At 43.8% G+C, this 24,743-nt stretch overlaps 1 protein-coding gene across 1 annotated transcript in view; it reads left to right on the top strand.

The window, feature by feature from the left end:
* Nucleotides 1-24,743, top strand: part of hydin (HYDIN axonemal central pair apparatus protein) — a 977,428-nt gene that overhangs the window by 423,451 nt on the left and 529,234 nt on the right. The window contains exon 23 of the mRNA XM_063066586.1: nucleotides 10,068-10,381. Within this exon, the coding sequence (XP_062922656.1) occupies nucleotides 10,068-10,381 (314 nt within the window). The remainder of the gene's footprint in view (nucleotides 1-10,067; nucleotides 10,382-24,743) is intronic.

The following is a 24,743-nucleotide window of genomic DNA, read 5'->3' as shown; positions in this document are numbered from 1 at the left end:
GAAGCTTCAAATTTGATTTCCTCTCATATCCCTTTTGCCAATCACCTGTCCAGCTCTTGGCTCCATCCCTCCCCCTCCTGTCTTCTCCTATCATTTCAGATCTTCCCCCCCCCACTTTCAAATCTCTTACTAGCTCTTCTTTCAGTTAGTCCTGACGAAGGGTCTCGGCCCGAAACGTCGACTGTACCTCTTCCTAGAGATGCTGCCTGGCCTGCTGTGTTCACCAGCAACTTTTATGTATGTCGCTTGAAATTCCAGCATCTGCAGATTTCTTCGTGTTTGCAAATTTGATTTCTAGTCCTTTGTTGTCATTTGGTAAAAATTTTGAACCACCTGCTTTGGGGACATAAGTTGTTCAAGTAGGCAAATCACTTCTAAATTTCTAAAGGAAATGAGGGACTGCATTACAATTCCAGTCCTATATCCTGGGAATAAATTTAATTATTTACCATTTAAAACTTTCTCTGCTTTAAGTACCTTTCCAGTCCTCAGTGATGAAATGTTTTCTTCTGTTCAACATCCCCTTTCATATTCTTTCTTTCTGCCATCCTGTTATTGTCTATTCAAGATTGTTTAATGTCATTTCCAGTACACAAGTGTAACGAAGAACAAAGTAATTGTGAATCCAGCTCCAGTGCAGCACAAATAAACCGCAATAAAATAAAGAACACACTTATTTAAAGAAAAACATTTTGGGATAGCTTATACATCCAAATTGATTGTATATCGATAAAGTGAGCTGGGCACAGGAATGCCTGTACATAAGGTGACTGTGAAGGAAATGATAAAGTAGTGGTGGTGGGTTGGTGGGTGGAGGTGTTGATCAGCCTTGCTGCTTGGGCCAAGTAATTGTTCTTGAGTCTAGTGGGTATGGCCCCGATGCTACATAGCATCCTCACTGATGGGAATGGAAGAAAGAGTCCATGAGCTGGGTGGGACCCTTTCCCAGCAGTGTTCTGTATGTATGTACTTGAAGGCAGGTAGGCTGGTGCTGGTGATGCGTTGGGCAGTTTTGACTTCCTGTTTTAGAGCCTTCCTGTCCGCTGCAGTGCAGTTTCCGTACCATGAGGTGATGCTGCATGTTAGAATGCGCTCTACTGCACATCTGTTGAACCATGTGAGTATAGATGCGCATAGTCCAGCTCCTTTCAGCCTCTTTAGAAAGTTGAGTTAATGTTGAGTTTCCTGATTGTGTAGGTGTGTTCTGGAACCATGTGAGAGGCTGTGCGAGATGTGCATGCCGAGGAGTTTAAAACCACTCGCAGTTTCTCCTGCTCTGCTGCTAATGTAAAGAGTGTGTGCATGGTGCGAGTTCTCCTGAGGTCAATAACCATCTTCTTTGTGTTGTTGACATTGAAGAAAAGGTTCTTTGCCTGGTACCAGGTCTCGAGCTCTTCTATCTTCTCTCTGTAGGCCATCTAATTTTTGTTGGTGATGAGCCCCACCACTATCGTGTCATTAGTGAACTTGGCAATTATTCGGGCATTGGACCTTGTAGTCATGTGTGAGCAGAGTGCACTACAGTGGACTCAGCATGTAGCCCTGAGGGGAACCTGTGTTGAGGATGATGGAGAGGGTTGTGCTTTCTGACCAACTCAGATCTGTCGGTTAATAAGTTCAACACCCAGTTGAACAGCAGTGATTTAGACCGGGGAGTAGGACTTTGTTCACTAAGATTTTTGGAGCAATAGTGTTGAATGTTGAACTGAAATCTAGAAACAGCATTCTTACATAAGCATTCTTGTTTTCTTGCTGTATCATGGTCAGGTGCATGATAGATGATATGGCATATATTGGTAAGTGTCCAGTGTGACAGAAATAGAGTTTTTGATATGTACCACTAACAGTCATTAAAAGCACTTCTTGTTAATTGGTGTCAGTGCTGGCACCTTCATTTAGTTGTGAAGGTGTAGCCTCATATTAAACATGAATCTTGATTTTTATTTGCCTAAATAAGCACACAGCATTATCCTCAAAAGTCATTACTTCAGCACGGACAATGATAACCTTGCAGGCAGTTTGACCTTGCTGGACATCACAGCCTATTCTAATGCCTATCCTATGTTGTGATTGCAAAGTTGAGTTACAAATAAGTTGAGGGATTTCAGAATCAGCTTCAACATCACTGGCACACGTCATGAAATCTGCCAGTTTAGCGGCAGCAGTACAATGCAATACACGGAATTGCACTGAGAGCGGTAAGCGTAAAGGAGGGGGGCTGGAGGTTCTGGTAAATAACAGATAGTGCAATCCTGGGCATATTACGATCAAGGAACGGGTCTGTAGCCCGGATATTGAACTTTTTGCTGTTGGACTCCGGCCATATTATTTGCCAAGGGAAATCTCGCATGCAATTGTGGTTGTTGTGCACGTCCCTCCCTCTACCAACCTGACGTCGGCGTGTAACATCATTTACACCGTCATAGCCAGATTACAAACCCAGCACCCAACTGCCCTCATTACCATCTCGGGTGACTTCAACCAGGTTACCATGGCTAGAACACTGTCCAACTTCACGCAGTATGTGAGCTGTACAACCAGAGGGGAGAGGACTCTGGATTTGATGACAAGCCATGGGTGACAAAGGACATTAAGGACATCCTGAACGCTAAAAGGAGGGCGTTTGGAGGTGGAAATAGAGAGGAGCTGAGGGCAATACAGAGTGACCTGAAAGCCAGGATCAGGGAGGCTAAAGAGAGGTACAGGAGGAAGCTTGTGTAGAAACTCCAGCAGAACAGCATGAGAGAGGTCTGGAGGGGGATGAGGACCATCACTGGGTTCCGGCAAACTAGCAACAGAGGAGCAGAAGGCAGCGTGGACAGGGCCAATGAACTTAACCTGTTCTTTAACAGATTTGACAGTGTGGCCCCTGTCCATCCCGCACATGAGCCATCTGTTGTCGGCCCCCAACCACACATACTCCACTCTCCCCTCCTACCCCTCCTCACAGTCCCCTACCCTGCTCTCATGACTATACCCCTTCCCCACACGAAACAACCATGGTGGGCTTCACAACTCACAGGTGAGAAGACAGCTGAAACGTCTCAACCCAAGCAAGGCTGCAGGACTGGATGGTGTCAGTACCAGGGTGCTCAAAGCCTGTGCCCCTCAGCTATGTGGAGTACTTCGCCATGTATTCAACCTGAGCCTGAGGCTCCGGAGGGTTCCTGTATTGTGGAAGACGTCCTGTCTCGTCCTGTGCTGAAGACGCCGTGCCCCAGCGGCCTCAATGACTACAGACCGGTGGCATTGACCTCCCACATCATGAAGCCCCTGGAGAGACTTGTTCTGGAGCTGCTCCGGCCTATGGTCAGGCCGCACTTAGATCCCCTCCAGTTCACCTACCAGCCCCGACTAGGAGTTGAGGATGCCATCATCTACCTGCTGAACCATGTCTATACCCACCTGGACAAGCCAGTGAGCACTGTGAGGGTCATGTTTTTTGACTTTTCCAGTGTGTTCAACACCATCCGCCCTGCTCTGCTGGAGGAGAAGCTGACAGCGATGCAGGTGGATGCTTCCCTGGTGTCATGGATTCTTGATTACCTGACTGGCAGACCACAGTACGTGTGCTTGCAACACTGTGTGTCCGACAGAGTGATCAGCAGCACTGGGGCTCCACAGGGGACTGTCTTGTCTCCCTTTCTCTTCACCATTTACACCTCGCACTTCAACTACTGCACAGAGTCTTGTCATCTTCAGAAGTTTTTGGATGTCTCTGCCGTAGTTGGATGCATCAGCAAGGGAGATGAAGCTGAGTACAGAGCTACGGTAGGAAACTTTGTCACATGGTGTGAGCAGAATTATCTGCAGCTTAATGTGAAAAAGACTAAGGAGCTGGTGATAGACCTGAGGAGAGCTAAGGTACCGGTGACCCCTGTTTGCATCCAGGGGGTCAGTGTGGACATGGTGGAGGATTACAAATACCTGGGGATACGAATTGATAATAAACTGGACTGGTCAAAGAACACTGAGGCTGTCTACAAGAAGGGTCAGAGCCGTCTCTATTTCCTGAGGAGACTGAGGTCCTTTAACATCTGTTGGACGATACTGAGGATGTTCTACGAGTCTGTGGTGGCCAGTGCTATCATGTTTGCTGCTGTATGCTGGTGCAGCAGGCTGAGGGTAGCAGACACCAACAGAATCAACAAACTCATTCGTAAGGCCAGTGATGTTGTGGGGATGGAACTGGACTCTCTCACGGTGGTGTCTGAAAAGAGGATGCTGTCCAAGTTGCATGCCATCTTGGTCAATGTCTCCCATCCACTACATAATGTACTGGGTGGGCACAGGAGTACATTCAGCCAGAGACTCATTCCGCCGAGATGCAACACAGAGCGTCATAAGAAGTCATTCCTGCCTGTGGCCATCAAACTTTACAACTCCTTCCTTGGAAGGTCAGACACCCTGAGCCAATAGGCTGGTCCTGGACTTATTTCATAATTTACTGGCATAATTTACATATTACTATTTAACTATTTATGGTTCTATTACTATTTATTATTTATGGAGCAACTGTAACGAAAACCAATTTCCCCCGGGATTAATAAAGTATGACTATGACTATGATAACACAGAAAAAATATCAATTATAGTAGGTGTGTGTATATATGTGTGTGTGTGTGTGTGTGTGTGTGTTTGTATATTAAATAGTTAAATTAAAAATATTGCAAGAACAGAAACAATTTTGAAAAAGGGAGGTTTATGGTTTCAATGTCCATTTAGGAACCGGATGGCAGAGGGGAAGAAGCTGTTTCTGAACTGCCAAGTGTGTGCCCTCAGGCCTCCATACCCGCTGCCTGATGGCAACAAAGAGAAGGTGGCATGTGCTGTGTGATGGGTGTCCTCAATAATAGATCCCACCTTTCTGCGGCAACTCCTTGAAGATGTTTTGGTACTACAGAGGCTAGTACCCAAGATCGAGTTTCTGTCAGTCCTGTGCAGTAGCCCCCTCTCCCATACCAGAAAGTGATGCAGCCTGTCAGAATACTCTCCATGGTACACCTGTAGAAGTTTTCAAGTGCCTTAGGTGATAAATCAAACCTCCTTAAACTCCCAGTGAAATATAGCTGTTTTTCTGCCTTCCGTATAGCCACATTGATATGTTGGGAGCAGGTTAGATCCTCAGAGATCTTGACACCCAGGAACTTGAAATTGCTCACTTTCTACTTCTGATTCCTCTATGAGGATTGGTTTGTGTTCCCCTGTCTTACCCTTTCTGAAGTCCACAATCAGCTCTTTGGTCTCCCTGGCGTTAAGTGCCAGGTTGTTGCTGTGACACCAGTCATCTAGCTGGTATATCTCACTCCTGTAAACCATCTCATCTTCATCTGAGAGTCTGCCAACAGCAAATTTATAAATGGCATTTGAGCTGTACCTAGCCACACAGTGTACATACATCTATTGATGCTTCTGGACACATCTCCAGTGATGTTCCTGGAATCATCGGGTGTTTTGGGTCCTTCAACATCATACAGCCTCCTCCAGGTGACCCAGCTGGGGCTGATCAGACCCCAGCTTGTGTCCAGATGGCTAGCAACTTATGACTCCATGGCTCCCCTCTTTTGAGCCACAGCCATCTTGAGGCCCTCCCTGCCGCATCGGTGGTACTGCGGATGGCTCTCCTCTTCCTCTCTCCCTTGATGCCCAAAATGCTGAAGGCCCTAACTAAAGAACGGGCTACGAATCCCCTACAACCAACCTCCACTGGGAGACACCTTGCTCTCCATCCAGCCTGCTGACAGTTGCTGACCAGTCCTGCGTACTTGGAGAGCTTCCTTTCAAAGGCCTCCTCCAAGCTATCTTCCCATGGGACTGTCAGCTCCAGTAGCACCACTTGTTTAGTAGACTCAGACACTAGGACAATGACTGGTCGCAGGGTGGTGGCTGCGATATGGTTGGGGAACTTCAGCTGCCCTTCGAGGTCCACCAACAGCTGCCAGTCCCTTGCAGAGGTCAGAATGCCTGCAGATGTTCTTTTGGCAGGTATTGACCGCTTCCCAGCTCTGACAAAGGCAGTGGTCTGCTTGGAGGGTCGGGACCGCTTTGCCCACTCAACTCCTGCACTGACGGCTTCAGCGGTGGTCTTCAGGACCTGATCATGCCTCCACCTGTACCGTCTCTCACCAAGTGCCCTTGCACAGCCACTGAGGATGTGCTCCAGGGTTCCTTGCTTGGAGAACAGTTGGCACGCAGATGACTCTGCCTTGTCCCATGTGTGCAGGTTTGACGGGCTTGGAAGCACATCGTACACTGCCTGGATGAGAAATTGGATGCGGTGTGGTTCGGCTTTCCAAAGATCAGCCCAGGTCACCTTCCTCTCAACCGCATTCTCCCATCTTGTCCAAGCTCCCTGTTGCTTCATTCCCACCGCCTTGCAGGCTCTCATCTCCTCCACTACTGCTCTCACCTCCTCCTAAATGGAGAGAGTAGAGCAGTTGGATAGGCACACACCCCTGAGGTGCACCAGTGTTGATTGTCAGTGAAGAGGAGATATTATTACCATCCACACAGATAGTGGCCTCCCAGTTAGGAAGTTGAGGATACAATTGCAGAGGGAGGTACAGAGGCCCAGGTTCTGTAGCCCATCAATCAGGACTGTGGCAATAATGCTGTTAAACGCTGAACTATAGTCAATGAACAGCAGCCTGACCTACTGTGGCTGTTTGTTTTGTCCAAGTGATCTAGAGCTGTGTGAAAAGCCATTGGGATAGCGTCTGCTCTAGACCTATTGTGGTGATTCGAAAATTGCAGTGGTCCAGGTCCTTGCTGAGGCAGGAGTTGATTCTAGCCATGACCAATCTCTCAAAGCATTTCATCACTGTAGATGTGAGTGCTGCCGGACAATAGTCATTAAGGCAGCTCACACTACTCTTCTTGGGCACTGGTATAATTGTTGCCCTTTTGAAGCAGCTGGGAACTTCTGACTGTAGCAAGGAGAGGTCGAGAATGTCCTTGAATACATTGGCCAGTTAGTCGGCACGGGTTTTCAGAGCTTTATCACATACTCCATCAGGGCCTGCTGCTTTGCAAGGGTTCACTCTCCTGAAAGACAGCAAGACAGAGATCACAGGTGACTGGGTGCAGCAGGGATCTTCACAGCTGTAGTTATATTCTCCTTTTCAAAGTGGGCATAGAAGCATTGAGCTCATCTGGTAGTGAAGCATCACTGCCATTCTTACTGCCGGGTTTTGCTTTTTAGGAAGTAACGTCCTTCAAACCCTGCCAGGGCTGACATGCAGCCGATGTCACCTCCAACCTCGCTCGGAATTATTTCTTTGCTCTTGAAATAGCCCTCCAGAAGTCATATCTGGTTTTCTTGTACAGACCTGTTATGCCAGACTTAAATGCCACAGATTTAACCCTCAGTAGGCGATGAATCTCCCGGTTCATCCACAGCTTTTGGTTTGGGAATGTACAGCAAATTTTCTTGGCATGCACTCATCTACACACTTTTTAATGAAGTCGGTGACAACTGCAGTGTACTCATCCGGATTTGAAGATGAATCCCTAAATACAGTCCAGTACACCAATTCAAAGCAGTCCTGTTAGCTCTCCTGTGCTTCCTTTATCCATACCTTCTTGGTCCTCACTGTTGTTGCAGTCTTTAGTCTCTGCCTATACTCAGGTGATCAGACGTTCTGAAGTTTGGGCCTGGAATAGCACGGTAAGCACTCTTGATGGTGGTATAACAGTGGTCCAGTGTGTCGTTTACTCTGGTACTACAAGTGATTTGTTGATGATAATTATTTAGTGAATTTTTCAAGGTGGCCTGATTAAAATCCCCCAAAATAATGTTGAAGTTGTCAGGGTGTGTTGTTTTGTGGATGTTGATCAATCACTCAGGTCATCTAGAGCCTGAGGTGGAATGTACACCATTACCAAAATGATCGCTGAAATCTCCTGTGGCAGGTAAAACGGACAGCACTTAACTGTGAGATATCCAGGTCTGGTGAGTAGAATTGGGACATCACTAATACGTTTGTGCATCAGGAGGAGATGATCATGAGGCATACACCACCTCCTCTGCTTTTGAGAGACTCGACAGTCCTATCCTGACGTTGTATAGTGAACCCGTCAATCTAAATCACTGCCATAGGTATGGAAAGGGTTATCCGAGGATGCACACTGTCTTAATGTGCCTCTGATACAACACCCTAGATCTGAGATCGTCAATTTTATTTAGCTGCGAGACAGTCAGTAATTTGGAGTTGAGAACCTCGTTTTTTTTTAAACTCACTTGTATTCTTGAGTGAAAGCCAGATTTCCTATGATGGGTCCGATGAGTACGGCCACAATTGGTATTATTTCTGGTGGTTTTAAGCGGTGATAGATTGTTCACTTGCATTAAAACATCTTTACTAACTGTACAGACCTTGGATGACTTTCTTATCATTCTGCAAATAAAGGATCAGCGTGGAAAGCAGTGGGATTCTCTTGTGGTTTCCGCAGCCCAGCACTATTTTGCTTTTAAATGAAAAATCTATTGAACTATACAGTTAATTCCATCCAGAATATTGTCGTGTGGCCCTGAGTTTTTTGTGCTGATGTTAATCCTTTTGGAAAGCTATAATTTGCAGGTTCTGGAACTCTGAGATAAAATCAGGCAACTACAGGAAAATTGCAACAGAACAGATTGAATCCATAAGACCATAAGATACAGGAGCAGAAGCAAGCCATTCGGCCCATCGAGTCTGCTCTGCCACTCAATCATGGACTGATCCAATTCTTCCAGTCATCCCCACTCCCTTGCCTTCTCCCCATACCCTTTGATGCCCTGGCTAATCAAGATCGTATCTATCTCTGCCTTAAATGCACCCAATGACTTGGCCTCCGCAGCTGCTCGTGGCAGCAAATTCCACAGATTTATCACACTCTGACTAAAGTAATTTCTCTGCATCTCTGATCTAAATGGATGTCCTTCAATCCTGAAATAGTGCCCTCTTGTCCTAGAATTCCCTACCATGGGAAATAACTTTGCCATATCTAATCTGTTCAGGCCTTTTAAACATTCAGAATGTTTCTATGAGATTCCCCCCCCCCCCCATTCTTCTGAACTCCAGGGAATACAGCCCCAGAGCTGCCAGACGTTCCTCATACGGTAACCCTTTCATTCCTGGAATCATTCTTGTGAATCTTCTCTGAACCCTCTCCAATGTCAGTATATCCTTTCTAAAATAAGGAGCCCAAAACTGCACACAATACTCCAAGTGTGGTCTGACGAGTGCCTTATAAAGCTTCAACATCACATCCCTGCTCTTATATTCTTTATCTTCAGAAATGAAATCCAACATTGCATTTGCCTTCTTCACCACTGACTCAACCTGGAACTTTTAGGATGTCCTGCACAAGGACTCCCAATTCCCTTTGCATCACTGCGTTTTGAATTCTGTCTCCATCTAAATAATAGTCTTCCCATTTCATTCTTCCACCAAAGTGCATGACCATGCACTTTCCAACATTTTATTTCATTTGCCACTTTTTGCCCATTCACTTAAACTATCTAAGTCTTTCTGCAGGCTCTGTTTCCTCAGCACTACCGCTCCCCCACCTATCTTTGTATCATCAGCAAACTTAGCCACAAATCCATTAATCCCATAGTCCAAATCATTGACATGCATTGTAAAAAACAGCAGTCCCAACACCAGCCCCTGTGGAACTCCACTGGTAACAAGCAGCCAGCCAGAATAGGATCTCTTTATTCCCACTCTGTTTTCTGCCCATCAGCCAATGCTCGACCCATGCTAGTAAATCCCCTGTAATTCCATGGGCTCTTACCTTGCTAAGTATCCTCATGCGTGGCACCTTGTCAAAGGCCTTCTGAAAATCCAAGTACACCACATCAATTGCATCTCCTTTGTCCACCCTGCTTAGGTAGACAAAAATTTGCAGTAGGTTAGTCAGGCGGGATTTTCCATGGAGAGAGAACTAGAATAATTAATATTTTAAATGCTCAATGGCTTTTTATTGGAACATTGTTTTTGTTTAATATTTCCAAATTTTGCACTGGTAAGATTGTTGGCAATGCTTCCATTATTTCTAAGTCTTGCTGTTTTCCTTTCCTTCAGAGTGTGAAAGTGGATGTCGGTGAGAACCTGGAACTGTTCATCCAGTTTGATCCATCTTACAAGAATGACTTGTACACACGTGAAGCTGAGGAGGTTCTTTCTATACAGTACTTAGAGCACCCACATGTGGACTATGTGTCTTTGAGGGGAGTGGTTAACTTCCCAAATTTGCACTTTGAAACCACTACAGTGGATTTTGGCTGTATCCTGAATGATACGGAGATGGTACATCATGTGACGATGACCAATTGCAGCCCACTATTAGTAAGATATCGTTGGTCTTTCCTTTCGGATGATTCGGTATACCAACACAGGTAAGAAAGCCCATTTGGTATGGTGTCTTTTTCAGAAATAACTTTGGATTCTATAAGAGTTAAGAGAGGTGAATTTGAGACCTCTATGAAGAAAAACATCCATGTACTGTCAATGAAGAAGAAATGCCAAGGTTGGGAAGCAGCCACTGAATCCAATGTTTTTCATGATAGGTATGTTGAAAGTGGATCAACAACTGTTTCAGCTGTCAAAAGTAAATATTGTAGGGACTGCCTTGAACGTTGGAGTTTGGATGTGATTTGCTGATTATGATTATGTGGTGAAATGGCTGCTGCAGTATTGACCATCGTGTTACTCCGGACTTCCTCACCTTTGCCCTGAATGGGAAATGTGGAACACCTCACCGATCAGATGCAGCCAGTCTGACCTCCAGCTCAGCCTTTGGATTTGCTACAGCATCCCGGAGTGTCCTAAACCATGCTGAGTTAAAGTACCAGAAGCATTTTGTAACTGGGTTTCTCCACTCTGCACAGTCATAGGGAGTGCATTCAGATGACTTGGGATGACAGCATTTGGGAAGGAAAGTAAGACCATAAGACATAGGAGAAGAATTAGGCCATTCAACCCATTGAGTTTGCTCCACCATTCCATCAAGGCTGATTCTGGATCCCACTCACCATATCCTTTGAAGCCCTGACTAATCAGGAAACTACCATCTTCCACTATAAATATACTCCCAGACTTGGCTTCCACCACAGTCTGTGATTGAGCATTCCACAAATTCACCACTCTCTGGCTAATCAAATTCCTCCTTACCTCTGTTCTAAAAGGTCACCCCCTCAATTTTGAGGCAGTGCCCTCTAGTTCTGGATACCCTCACCATAGGACACATCCTCTCAACATCCACTCTATCTAGTCCTTTCAACATTCTGTAGGTTTCAATGAGATCCCCATGCATTATTCTAAATTCCAGTGGGTTCAGGCCCAAAGCTGCATATGTTAACCCCTTCGTTCCTGCAATCATCCTTGTAAACCTCCTCCGGAATCTTTCCAATGACAATACATCCTTTCCGAGATAAGTGGCCCAAAACTGTTGATAATACTCCAAATGCAGCCTGACTAGTGTCTTACAGAGGCTAAGTATCATTTCCTTGCTTTTATATTTTATTCCCCTTGAAATAAATGCCAACACTGTATTTGCCTTCTTTACCACAGATTCAACCTGTAAGGTAACCTGAGAATCTTGCACAAGGACTTCTAAGTTGCTCACACCTCTAACGTTTGAACCTTCTCCCCATGTAGATAATAGTCCACACTATTGTTCCTTTTACCAAAATGCATCATCATACATTTCCTAACATTGTATTCCATTTGCTACTTTTTTGCCCATTCTTCCAATTTGTCTAAGTCCGGCTGTAATTGCATTGCTTCCTCAGCATTACCTACCCCTGCATCTATCTTTGTATCATCTGAAAGCTTTCCTACAAAGCTATCAATTCCATTATCCAAATCACTGACAATAATGTGAAAAGTAGAGGTCCCAATACTGATACCTGAGGATCCTCAGGGATCAGTATTGGGACCACTACTTGTCACTGGCAGCCAACCTGAAAAAGCCCTTTTTATTCCCACTTGCTGCATCCTGCCTATCAGTTATTCCTCTAACCATGCCAGTACTTTCCTGTAACGCCATAGGATTTTATCTTGTTAAGCAGCCTCATGTGTGGCACCTCCACTGCCTCTTCTTTGTCCATTCTGCTTGTCACTTCCTCGAAGAACTCTAATAGATTTGTCAGGCAAAATTTCCCTTTGCAGAAGCCATGCTGACTTTCACTTATTTTATCATTAGTCTCTAAGTATCCTGAAGCCTCAACCTTAATAACAGATTCCAGCACTTTACCAACCACTGAGGTCAGGCTAATTGGCCTATAATTTCCTTTCTTTTGCCCTCTTCCCTTCTTAAAGAATGGAGTGACATTTACCACATTCCAGTCCTCTGGGACCATGTCAGAATCAAGTGATTCTTGGAAGATCATGACCAATGCATCCGTTATCACTTCAGCAACCCCTCTCAGGATTCTGGGATGTAGTCCATTTGGTCCAGGTGACTTATCCACTTTAAGACCTTCAAATTTGCCTCGCAATTTTTCCTTTGTAATAGCATTGGCATTCACTGCTGCTTCCTGACACTAATCTGATATGGGTTGTATTTGCTGGTTTTAGTTGAATTACGATAACTTTTTAAAATCAGATTGTATAAGTTAATTTAAAAAAAACTGATTAATCTGTGGCTGACAACATAAAAAATAAAGGAAGTTCTAAGTGCAAGCAATAGTAATAAGCCCGAGGATCGGCAGCAGTTCAGAACTCGGCACAGGGGGACAAAGGCATCGATAATGAAAGGCCGCTTGGAATATGGGAATAGACCAACAGGAAACAGAGAGTGTTTTTGTTGCTATGTATGGAATAATTCTTTTTTAAAATAGTGAGGCTGAGACACAGATAGGGTAGCTAATAACACACAAAAAATGCTGGAGGAACTCAGCAGATCAGGCAGCATCTATAGAAATAAATAGTGGATATTTCAGGCTGACACCCTTCTTCGAGACTGGGAAGGAAGATGGAAGATGGCAGAATAAAAAGTAGGGGAGGCGAATGAGGACTATCTAGAATATAATAGGTGGGTTGGAAAAGTAAAGGGCTGGAGAAAAAGGAATCTGATAGGAGAGGAGAATTGGAAAAAAAGAGGAAGGGAAAAGGCCAGAGTGTAGAATAGGAGAAGAACGAAGGGGGGAGGGAAAAGATTACTGGAAAGAGAAAATAATGTTCATGCCATTAGGTTGGAGGCTACATAGATGGAATACGAGGTGTTGCTCCTCCGTCTTGACAGTGCCCTCATTGTGGTAAAACACCGACATATTGGAAAAGGGAATGCGGATAGGTTACCACCAGGAAATTCCGCTTTTGGCAGGTAGAGTGGAGGAAATCAACAAAGCGGTCCCCCAGTTTACGTCGGGTCTCACCAGTGTAGAGGAGACCGCATTACAAGACTAGATACAATAGACAATCCAAACAGATTTGTAGATGAAATGTCGCCTCACCTGGAAGGAGTGTCTGGGGCCCTGAATGGAGGTAAGGGGGAAGCTGAATGATAACTGATAACTGGAAATAAAGAAATGGCAGAGCAATTAAACAATTATTTTGTGTCTGTTTTCCTGGATGAAGACACACCAAGGCTCCAGATTGTAATAGAGAATCATGGGCCCAGAATAAAGAACTAAGTTGTGGATTTGAGAATAGTAAATATAATCTCACTATTGAAAGAAGGATGGAAGAGAAAACAGCAAGCTTTAGAGCCTAACGTCAGTGGAAGTGTTGAAATCTCTAACACTTTGAAAATCAGAAGACTTTGAATAAAATATATAATTGAGCACAGTTGGCAAACATTTTTGTAAACAAAATCAGATATGTTTAAGGCTGTGTAATAGAATGAATATAAAAGAACTGGTGGATCTGGTGCATTTGGATTGTTGGAAGACTTTGACTGGTGATCAGTAAGCAGTCTTGGAATAGATAGATTCAGGGTAATGTACAACAAAGGTCGAGAACAGCTTACTGATATAAAAGCAAAGACTAGACTAAGCAGTTGGCAGGCTGTGATCAGTGGGTTACTAAAGGGGTTTGTGCTAAGGTCAAGCTCATCATGATATATATCAACAATTTGGCCAGGGAAGCATCATATTTCCAAAATTTCCAATGATACAAAATTTGGTGGGTGGTGCATCTGTAATTCTTTACCTCAGAGAGATTTGGAGGCTGAATCACTGGAGATGTCTAAGCAGGAAAAAAAATAGAAAAATGGAAAATCTACAGCACAATACAGGCCCTTAGGCCCACAATGCTGTGCCGAACATGTACTTACTTTAGAAATTACCTAGGGTTACCTATAGTCCTCTATTTTTCTAAGCTCCATGTACCTACCCAGGAGTCCCTTAAAGCACCTTATTGTATCTGCCTCTACCACCATTGCCAGCAGCCCATTCCATGCACTCACCACTCTCTGCGTTTAAAAAAAACTTACCTCTGACATCTCCTTTGTATCTACTTCCAAGCACATTAAAACTGTGCCCTTTTGTGTTGGCCATTTCAGCCCTGGGATCAATGCTTTTCACCATCTTATACACCTCTATCAGGTCACCTCTCATCCTCCACCGCTCCAAAGAGAAAAGGCCAAGTTCACTCAACCTATTCTTATAAGGCATGCTCCCCAATCCTGGCAACATCCTTGTTAATTTCCTCTGCATTCTTTCTATAGTTTCCACATCCTTCCTGCAGTGAGGGAACCAGAACTGAGCGCAGTTATCCAAGTGAGGTCTAACCAGGGTCCTATATAGCTGTAACATTAAAAGGGAAAAGATGAACTATGAAAGGAAGCTAGCAAGTAATATCAAAGAGGATACTAAAAGCTTTTTCAAGTATATAAAAAATAAAAGACAGGTGAGAGTAGATATAGGACCGATAGAAAATGATGTTGGAGAAATTGTAATGGGAGATAAGGAGATGGCGGAGGAACTGAACGAGTATTTTGCGTCAGTCTTCACTAAGGAAGACATCAGCAGTATACCGGACACTCACGGGTGGCAGGGAAGAGAAGTGTGCGCAGTCACAATTACGACAGAGAAAGTACTCAGGAAGCTGAATAGTCTAAAGGTAGATAAGTCTCCCGGACCAGATGGAATGCACCCTCGTGTTCTGAAGGAAGTAGCTGTGGAGATTGCGGAGGCATTAGCGATGATCTTTCAAAAGTCGATAGATTCTGGCATGGTTCCGGAGGACTGGAAGAATGCAAATGTCACTCCACTATTTAAGAAGGGGGCAAGGAAGCAAAAGGGAAATTATAGAACTGTTAGCTTGACATCGGTGGTTGGGAAGTTGTTGGAGTCGATTGTCAAGGATGAGGTTACGGAGTACCTGGAGGTATATGACAAGATAGGCAAAACTCAGCATGGTTTCCTTAAAAGAAAATCCTGCCTGACAAACCTATTGCAATTTTTTGAGGAAATTACAAGTAGGCTAGACAAGGGAGATGCAGTGGATGTTGTATATTTGGATTTTCAGAAGGCCTTTGACAAGGTGCCACAAATGAGGCTGCTTAACAAGATAAGAGCCCATGGAATTACGGGAAAGTCACATACGTGGATAGGGCATTGGCTGACTGGCAGGAAACAGACAGTGGGAATAAAGGGATCCTATTCTGGTTGGCTGCCGGTTACCAGTGGTGTTCCACAGGAGTCCGTGTTGGGGCTGCTTCTTTTTACGTTGTACATCAACGATTTGGATTATGGAATAGATGGCTTTGTGGCTAAGTTTGCTGATGATACAAAGATAGGTGGAGGGGCCGGTAGTGCTGAGGAAACGGAGAGTCTGCAGAGAAACTTGGATGGATTGCGAGAATGGGCAAAGAAGTGGCAAATGAAATACAATGTTGGAAAGTGTATGGTTATGCACTTTGGCAGAAGAAATAATTGGGCAGACTATTATTTAAATGGGGAGAGAATTCAAAGTTCTGAGATGCAACGGGACTTGGGAGTCCTCGTGCAGGATATTCTTAAGGTTAACCTGCAGGTTGAGTCAATGGTGAAGAAGGCGAATGCAATGTTGGTATTCATTTCAAATGAATAGAGTATAGGAGCAGGGATGTGATGTTGGGGCTCTGTAAGGTGCAGGTGAGACCTCACTTGGAGTACTGTGGGCAGTTTTGCTCTCCTGATTTAAGAGAGGATGTGCTGACGTTGGAGAGGGTACAGAGAAGATTCACTAAAATGATTCCGGGAATGAGAGGGTTAACATATGAGGAACGTTTGGCCGCTCTCGGACTGTATTCCTTGGAGTTTAGAAGAATGAGGGGGACCTTATAGAAACATTTTGAATGTTGAAAGGCATGGATGTGGCAAAATTGTTTCCCATGATGGGGGAGTCTAGTACGAGAGGGCATGACTTAAGGATTGAAGGGCTCCCATTCAAAACAGAGAAGCGAAGAAATTTTTTTAGTCAATTTATGGAATTTGTTGCCACGGGCAGCAGTGGAGGTCAAGTCATTGGGTGTATTTAAGGCAGAGATTGATGGGTATCTGAGTAGCCAGGGCATCAAAGGTTATGGTGAGAAGGCGGGGAAGTGGGACTAAATGGGAGAATGGATCAGCTCATGATAAAGTGGCGGAGCAGATATGATGGGCCAAATGACCGACTTCTGCTCCTTTGTCTTATGGTCTTATGGTCTAACATTACCTCTCACCTCTTAAACTCAATCCCATGATTGATGAAAGCCAATGCACTGTATGCCTTCTTAACAACAGAGTCAACCTGCACAGCAGCTTTGTGTGTCCTATGGACTCGGATCCCAAGATCCCTCTGATCCTTCACACTGCCAAGACTCTGACCATTAATACTACATTCTGCCATCATATTTGACCTACCAAAATGAACCGCTTCACAATTATCTGGGTTGAACTCCATCTGCCACTTCTCAGCCCAGTTTTGCATCCTATCGATGTCCCCGTGTAACCTCTGACAGCCCTCCACACTGTCCACAACACCCCTAACCTTGGTGTCATTAGCAAATTTACTAAACCATCCCTCCACTTCCTCATCCAGGTCATTTATAAAAATCACGAAGAGTAAGGGTCCCAGAACAGATCCCTGAGGCACACCACTGGTCACCGACCTCCATGCAGAATATGACCCGTCTACAAACATTCTTTGCCTTCTGTGAGCAAGCCAGTTCTGGATCCACAAAGCAAGGTCCCCTTGGATCCCATGCCTCCTTATTTTCTCAATAAGCCTTGCATGGGGTACCTTATCAAATGCCTTGCTGAAATCCATATACACTACATCTACTGCTCCACCTTCATCAATGTGATTAGTTACATCCTCAAAAATTCAATGAGGCTCATAAGGTACGACCTGCCTTTGACAAAGCCATGTTGACTATTCCTAATGATATTATGCCTCTCCAAATGTTCATAAATCCTGCCTCTTAGGATCTTTCTCATCAATTTACCAACCACTGAAGTAAGACTCACTGGCCTATAATTTAATGGGGTATCCCTACTCCCTTTCTCGAATAAGGGAACAACATCTGCAACCCTCTAATCCTCCCGTCTGCATTGATGATGCAACGATCATCGTCAGAGGCTCAGCAATCTCCTCCCTCGCCTCCCACCGTAGATCTTGTCCAGTCCCGATGACTTATCCAGCTTGATGCTTTCCAAAAGCTCCAGGACATCCTCTTTCTTAATGTCTGTATGTTCAAGCTTTTCAATCATCTGTAAGACATCCCTACAATCACCAAGAAGTAGCTACATTTTTGAAAGATTAGGACATTGAGGTGATGAGGGAAACTGGAACACAAGAGGTGGAAGCTTGAACCAGCTCGTCTATGATCATATTGAATGGTGGAAAAGGTTTGAGGGGCTGGCTGGCTGACTTCTCAGTGGTTACTACACTGACAGCATTCCATTGCAGGTGTTCTGTTTTTATGTGTCTGTCAGGTAGCTCAGGGTAAGAGGTACATAGATCCAACAATGGCTTAGTGGCTGATACCTGTGGTGGAGATACCAATCACGCTCTCCTCCGTACTACCCTTGTCCCTTTTCCCAGTCACTGAAGTTGTGTGATGATTATCCTCCTGCACTCCTGAAAGTGTAACTCTCCTCCATTTGCACCTCTCCCCTACTCCAACCTGTACTCTGCTCAGATCCCGATCCTTAGCCTTTCACCCTCACTGTCTATAACAATAAGCACTAGTGCTACCACTCTTATGAAGTAAAATCAAGCAACATAGGAGACAAAAGGCTTCTCTTCCAGTTGTGCGCAATGCCTCTAAGTTTGCTTTGCCCGTTAGAGCATGGAGGAAGCATCAGAAACTCCCACAGCCTCCAATGACCTTGTGATCTCAGCCTCTGAGGCTGATGTGCAGGCAGCCTTCAGGAGGGTGAACCCACGAGAGGCATCTGGCCCAGACAGAGTACGAGAGACCTGTGCTGATGAACTGGCTGGAGTGTTCACTGAGATCATTAACCTCTCGCTTCGGCAGTCTGAGGTACCCACCTGCTTCAAGCAGGCTTCATTTCTACCAGTGACTAAGAATAATGTGGTAACCTGCCTCACTGACTATTGTCCAGTAGCATTTACATGCACAGTGATGAAGTGTTTTCAGAGTTTGGTGATAAAACGTATCAGCTCCTGCCTGAGAAATGACTTGGATCTACTTTAATTTACTTACCGGAGCAACAGGTCCATAGCATATGTCATCTCATTGGTTCCTTACTTAACACTGGAATATCTGAACAGCAAAGCTGCATACGTCAGGATGCTCTTCATCAATTACACTTGGCATTCAATACCATCATTCCCTCAAAACTAATCAATGTTGACAAATCAGCTTATGGGAGGGAGGTTGAAAAACTGCCTGAGTGGTACAGAAACAACAAGCTCTCACTCAGTGTTGGCAAGACTTAAGAGCTAATTATTGACTTCTGGAGAAGGAAACCAGAAGTCCATGAGCCAATCTTCATCAGAGGATCAGAGGTAGAGAGGGTCAGCAACTTTAAATTCCTCAGTGTTATTACTTCGGGGGACCCGTCCTGGGCCCAGCGTGCAAGTGCAATTCCGAAGAAAGAATGACAGAGCCTCTAGAACATAGAACATAGAAATCTACACATATTACAGGCCCTTCGGCCCACATTGTTGTGCCAACCGTGTAATCTACAATAGAGACTGCCTAGAATTTCCCTAGTGCATAGCCCTCTATTTTTCTAAGCTCCATGTACCTATGTAAGAGGCTCTTAAAAGACCCTCTTCATCAACTTCTACCACTGCTGCCAGCAGTGCATTCCATGCACCTACCACTCTCTGTGTGAAAAACTTACCCCTGACATCCCCTTGGTACCTATTGCCAGCACCCTAAAACTGTGTCGCCTCATGTTAGCCATTTCAGTCCTGGGAAAAAGCCTCTGGCTATCCACACAATCAATGCCCCTCATCATCTTATATACCTCTACTTTCTTAGTAGTTTGAGAAGAGCTGACATGACATCCAAAGTATTGACAACCTGTACAGATGTGTGGTAGAGAGTATATTGATGGGCAGGTATGGTAGTGGGTACAACACAGTTCATCATGGGTAAAGACTTCACCACCATTGAGTACATCTACACAGACCGTAGTTGCAGGAAAGCAGCATCTGTCGTCAGGGAATCTATCACCCAGGTCATGTTCTCTTCTTAAAACTGCATCAGGAAGAAGGTTCCAGAGCTTCAGAACTAACACCACTTGGTTCATGAACAGTTATTATCCCTTAACCGTCAGGTTCTTGTAAGATAGGGATAACTTCACTCAACTTCACTTGTCTTCTCACTTCAGAACTCACACCACTTGGTTCAGGAACAGTTATTATCCCTTAACCTTCAGGTTCTTGGAAAAAAGGGATAACTTCACTCAACTTCACTTGTCTCCTCACTGAACTGTTCCCACAACCTTTGGACTCACTTCTGAGGACTCTTCATCTCATGTTCTCAATATTTATTGCTTATTTATTTATGATTATTATTTTTCTTTTTGTATTTGCACTGGTTGAACACCTAAGTTGGTGCAGTTGTTCATTGATTCATTATGGTTACTATTCTATTATGAATTTGTTGAGTGTGCCTGCAGGAAAATAAATCTCAGGGTTGTATCTGGTGACATACTGTATATGTACTTTGATAATAAATTTCCTTTGCACTTTAGAGTTGCACATCAGGACTTTAAAGTTATTGGCTTGCTGCTGCTACATCATGTGGCACACTCAGCACGCGGTATTAGAATTTCACGGCTAACCTGTCCTCCATTCTGCCCCACAGACACAATTACAAGTGTTCATCTCATTAGCAGTGTAATATAACTGACACATTTTTGAATAATTTTGTATTTTTGGATAAATGAACCTACTTAATGAATACGATGTAACACACACAAAATGCTAGAGTAACTCAGCAGGTCAGGCATCATCTGTGGAAATGAATATATGTTTGATGTTTTGGGCGCAGGGAAAGGAATTTCAACCTAGAAGGTGATAGGTGAAGCCAGGTGGGTGGGGGAGGGTGGGATGAAGCAAGAAGTTGGAAAATGATGGGTGGAAAAGGCAAAGGGCTAGAGAGGAAGGAGTGTGATAAGAGAGGAGAGCGGGCCATGGGAGGAAGGGAAGGAGAGGCACTAGGGAGAAGTGACTGACAGGCAAGAGAAGAGGTAAGGAGTCAGATTGGGAATTTGAAGAAAAGGGAAGGCGGAGGGGAAAAATACCGGAAGTTGGATAAATTGATGTCAATGCCATCATGTTGGAGGCTACCTAGACGAAAAATTGAGAGGGACCTCATGGTGGCAGAAGAGAATATGATTCCTGCTTCAGATTGCTGTTAATGAGTGTGTAGATGGCAGCCAAATCAAAGGCTTCTGCAGCACTCTGGCTGAACTCTGAGAGGTGGAGGAAGTGGCTCCAAAATGGTCTTTGAAGTTCAAGTTCATGTTTATTGTCAAAGAGTCATAGAACACTAAAGCACAGAAACAGGCCCTTCGGCCCATCTTATTCATGCTCAGCTATAAACCTGCATAGTCCCATCAACTTGCATCCAGACCTTAACCCTCCATAACCCTCCCATCCATGTACATCCAAATTTCTCTTGCATGTTGAAATCAACCCTGCATCCACCACTTGCGCTAACAGCCCATTCCACACACTAAACACCATCTGAGTGATGAACTCCCCACTCATATTCCCCTAAATATTTCACCTTTCACCCTTAACCTATGACCCCCAGTTGTAGTCTCACCCAACCTCAGTGGAAAATGCTTGCTTGCACTCACCTTATCTGTACCCTTCTTAATTTTGTATATGGCACAATATGCACTGTCAAATATTGGAACCCAAGTGTGGAGGAAAGACAGACTCCAATGTAGACATGGCAATGAGAATTTATTAATAAAAATTCTAAAAGAAACTCCATTACAAAGAGCAAATTGCTTAGGAAAACACAAAGAACTCAAAATGATTAATTACTGTTATTAAAGAACAATTAACCAACTTGGGTGCACTAAAAACCTCAGAGCCCAATGCTCTCTGGCCTGAAGAGCTCATTACAGTACCACCCCATGTATAGCACCTGTGGTCCAAGGATACCTAAAAACTTGAGATGCAGGGATGACTTGAGAAACCTGGGGTTCTTGAGTGAGAGGGACTTGGAAGACCTTGAGAGAGAGGAGGTACTGGGGGACCCCGAGGAGAGACGTGGGAGTTCTTGTGAGAACATTGAAAAAGCTTTGGAAACCTTGAAAAGTCCTTGGAATCATTGAAGGCAATGGGAAACCTGGAGATCCTTGAGAACCTTGAATGCTTGGACCACCATGTTTAGACCTGGAAAACGCCTTGAGACCTGGAAGTGAGTCCTTGAAATCATGAAACTTGAAACCTAGGGACGAATCCTGGAAGAATCTTGTTCACACTGTTTTTTGTTTCCTCACTATTTTTTCAGAGGCAATTAGGATACTGTCAATTTTACAGTTTGTGTCAGCATAGACAGGCTCTTCTTATTGCTGAGCTAGCTGTCTCTCTGTAGATCTGTTTAATTTTTCACTTGGAAGTTCAACTTTTGCAGTCTGTACCATAACTTTCGTCTGGAGGTTAAATATAAGGTAGCTTACTCTTGATAGAGTTACTTTACTTTTACTTTACTTATGTGTTTGCACTTTCCAACCAGGGATCGGCTTTTGGAGCAGGGCTTTTTGGGGTTAATACCTCAAATAACTGTTTCAGGAGACATTTGTACTCCGGAACGTTTGCTATCATTAGCATCACTCATCGGAACAGACAGAGGGGAATTATATATCCCACTGCAGTTGTTGGCATGTGAGCTAATTTCAATTATTCCTGATAGTGTTCTTCCAAACATTGATTTGGCATTAACAAAGGCAAGAAACGATATCAGGAAATAGAAAGTTCTTCTAAAATTTACACTCTTGACTGGAATCTTGATTTGTTTAATCAAATGAACTTTTATTGATAAGCTTGTTTGAAATGCTCAATTGTTATGTAGACCCGAGTCACAGGACCCCAAAGCTGGGAACCTTGGGGAATTACAGCTTGAAAAGCTTGGAACAGAATCTGGAGAAACTCAGACCATAAACTAGAGAAGCTCGGAACGTGGACTTGAGAAACTTGGAACGTAAACTTGAGAAACACAGAATGTAGTCTAGTGACACTGGGAACATAAACTTGAGAAACTCAGAACTCAGAACTCTCACCTAAAGCTGACCAATGTCAAAATGCCGCTGTTCAACTGCTATTTGGTCCATTACTTGGTGGGGCCCTTCTGTCATGATGTGCGCTGGCAATCTTGGAACCTAAGTGTAGAGGAAAGACAGATTTCAATGCAGAGATGTTGACAAAAGTTTATTCAGAAAAAATCCAAAAGAACATCTGTGGCTGTACCTCAAGAAATGATATTCTTAAAACTAGGACCCTGCGATTAGCACTAATAGGGTGCCCACGTAAATAATACAAGTAACAGGAGTCTATCAAAGTAAACTTAACATACTTAAACAGAAAGCACCAGGAGACTACATTACAAAGAGCGAGTCACTTGAGAAAAGCACAAGGAACTCTAAGTGATTAAATAACAATTAACCAAGTTGGGTGCTCTAAGAATCTTGGAGCCCTATGTCTGGCACCCCACACAGGCCCGAAGAGCTGATTGCAGTATACCTCTATGAAATCTCCCCTCAATTTTCTATACTCTAGGGAATAAAGTCTTAACCTATTGAGCCTTTCCCTTAACTCAGCTCCGCAAGTCCCGGCAACATCCTTGTAGATTTTTTCTGCTATCTGACTGTATATATGTACAACCAAATGAACAATATTTCTCCAGACAATGACATATCCGCTATATATATAAAACACACAACACATAAAACAAATTAGTACAGCAAACGTTAATAAAATATCATTCAAAATGTAAAGTGCACAGCACAGGTGAACTGTAAACAGTAAACAGCTTGGTGTTGGCAGGGTATTCATAGCTTGGGGGAAGAAGCTGTTACCCAGTCTGGCATTCCTAGTCCTGATGCTCCTGCACCTCCTTCCTGATGATAGTGGGTCAAAGAGATTCTGCAGTGGGTGGTAGGGGTCTTCATAAACAATACTCCCAGTATTGTAAGGGGGAGGGAGATCCTAGTGATCCTGTCAATAATTTTACTATCCTCTGTAGGACCATTGCCTTGCAGCTTTTGTACCACACAATGATGCAGTCAGACAGGACGCGCTTGCTGGTGGATTTGGGGATGGGAAGTTTTGTATCTCTCAATCTTCCTTTAGCTCCTGACTACTTTTCTGAGCATTGCTCTTTCTTATTGGCTTATTGAATTGTGGTTTATTGCATTAGGGATGAGTAACCACCTGCTGGTCCCTGTCACTTCATACCATCAAATGCATTATATTATTTAGAGAAAGGTAGTGGGTAACAAAGTGAAAAATAATTTTTCACCAGTTATAGATATGCATCCTAATACTGTTCTTGTTTCTCTGGACATTGGACACTGCTATTCCAATGATACTAGTATTGTCTAACTCTTCCAAACTATATTGATTTTTACAACTTTTTAAAATGAATTTTGAACTTTATAGTTTTGCAGATTTTCATTGTTGAGATGTACAATTGCCAAATCATGTCAATTGGCATCCATGTATATATCTTGATGGTTTCTAAATGTCAATTTCAGCATCTAATGTCTTTAGAATTATTGCCAATTTTTAAAATTATAAATAGGATTCTTATTTGAAGGAAGACAAATACTCTATTATTTTTCAACCTAATGTCATACCACTCCAACCTATAAAAATAGTTGCATTCACATGTATATGGACGTCAGTCTGAGCACTAGTTCAAAGCAAGCGAAGAACATTTGGTTCATGAACCCACTCCAGAGTCCCTATGAGGTACTATTCGATTATGGACCAGCTCCCAGCAGCACTTGTCAAAGTCATAAACCAAAGAAATTGCCTCTAATGTGTTTAAAACAAGCAACAATAACCTTAAATTAGGGCTTCTCCAACACAGACACAGTGAAGTACAAATATGCATAAAAGAAACCAAAAAACCTGAAATTCCTTTTTTCTGAAAGCTGAAAATGAATTGAAAATCCCATAACTGAAATTGCTCAAGGTTTGCAAATTAAAATACAGCCCCATAGTGAATAAGTGGAGTAAGGTGCCCATCAGCCACAATCCGTTGAATGAATGAATATACATGAAGGTCGGAATGGCCTATTTTAGTTTCCATGCCTCCTCCTTCCATGTTCTGCAATTCTGTTAATG

This window comes from Mobula hypostoma, chromosome 14 (assembly GCF_963921235.1).
Source record: "Mobula hypostoma chromosome 14, sMobHyp1.1, whole genome shotgun sequence".
In the NCBI taxonomy this organism is placed as follows: domain Eukaryota; kingdom Metazoa; phylum Chordata; class Chondrichthyes; order Myliobatiformes; family Myliobatidae; genus Mobula; species Mobula hypostoma.
The sequence above is the reverse complement of the archived record's forward strand: the minus strand, read 5'-3'. Positions and strand labels throughout refer to the sequence as shown.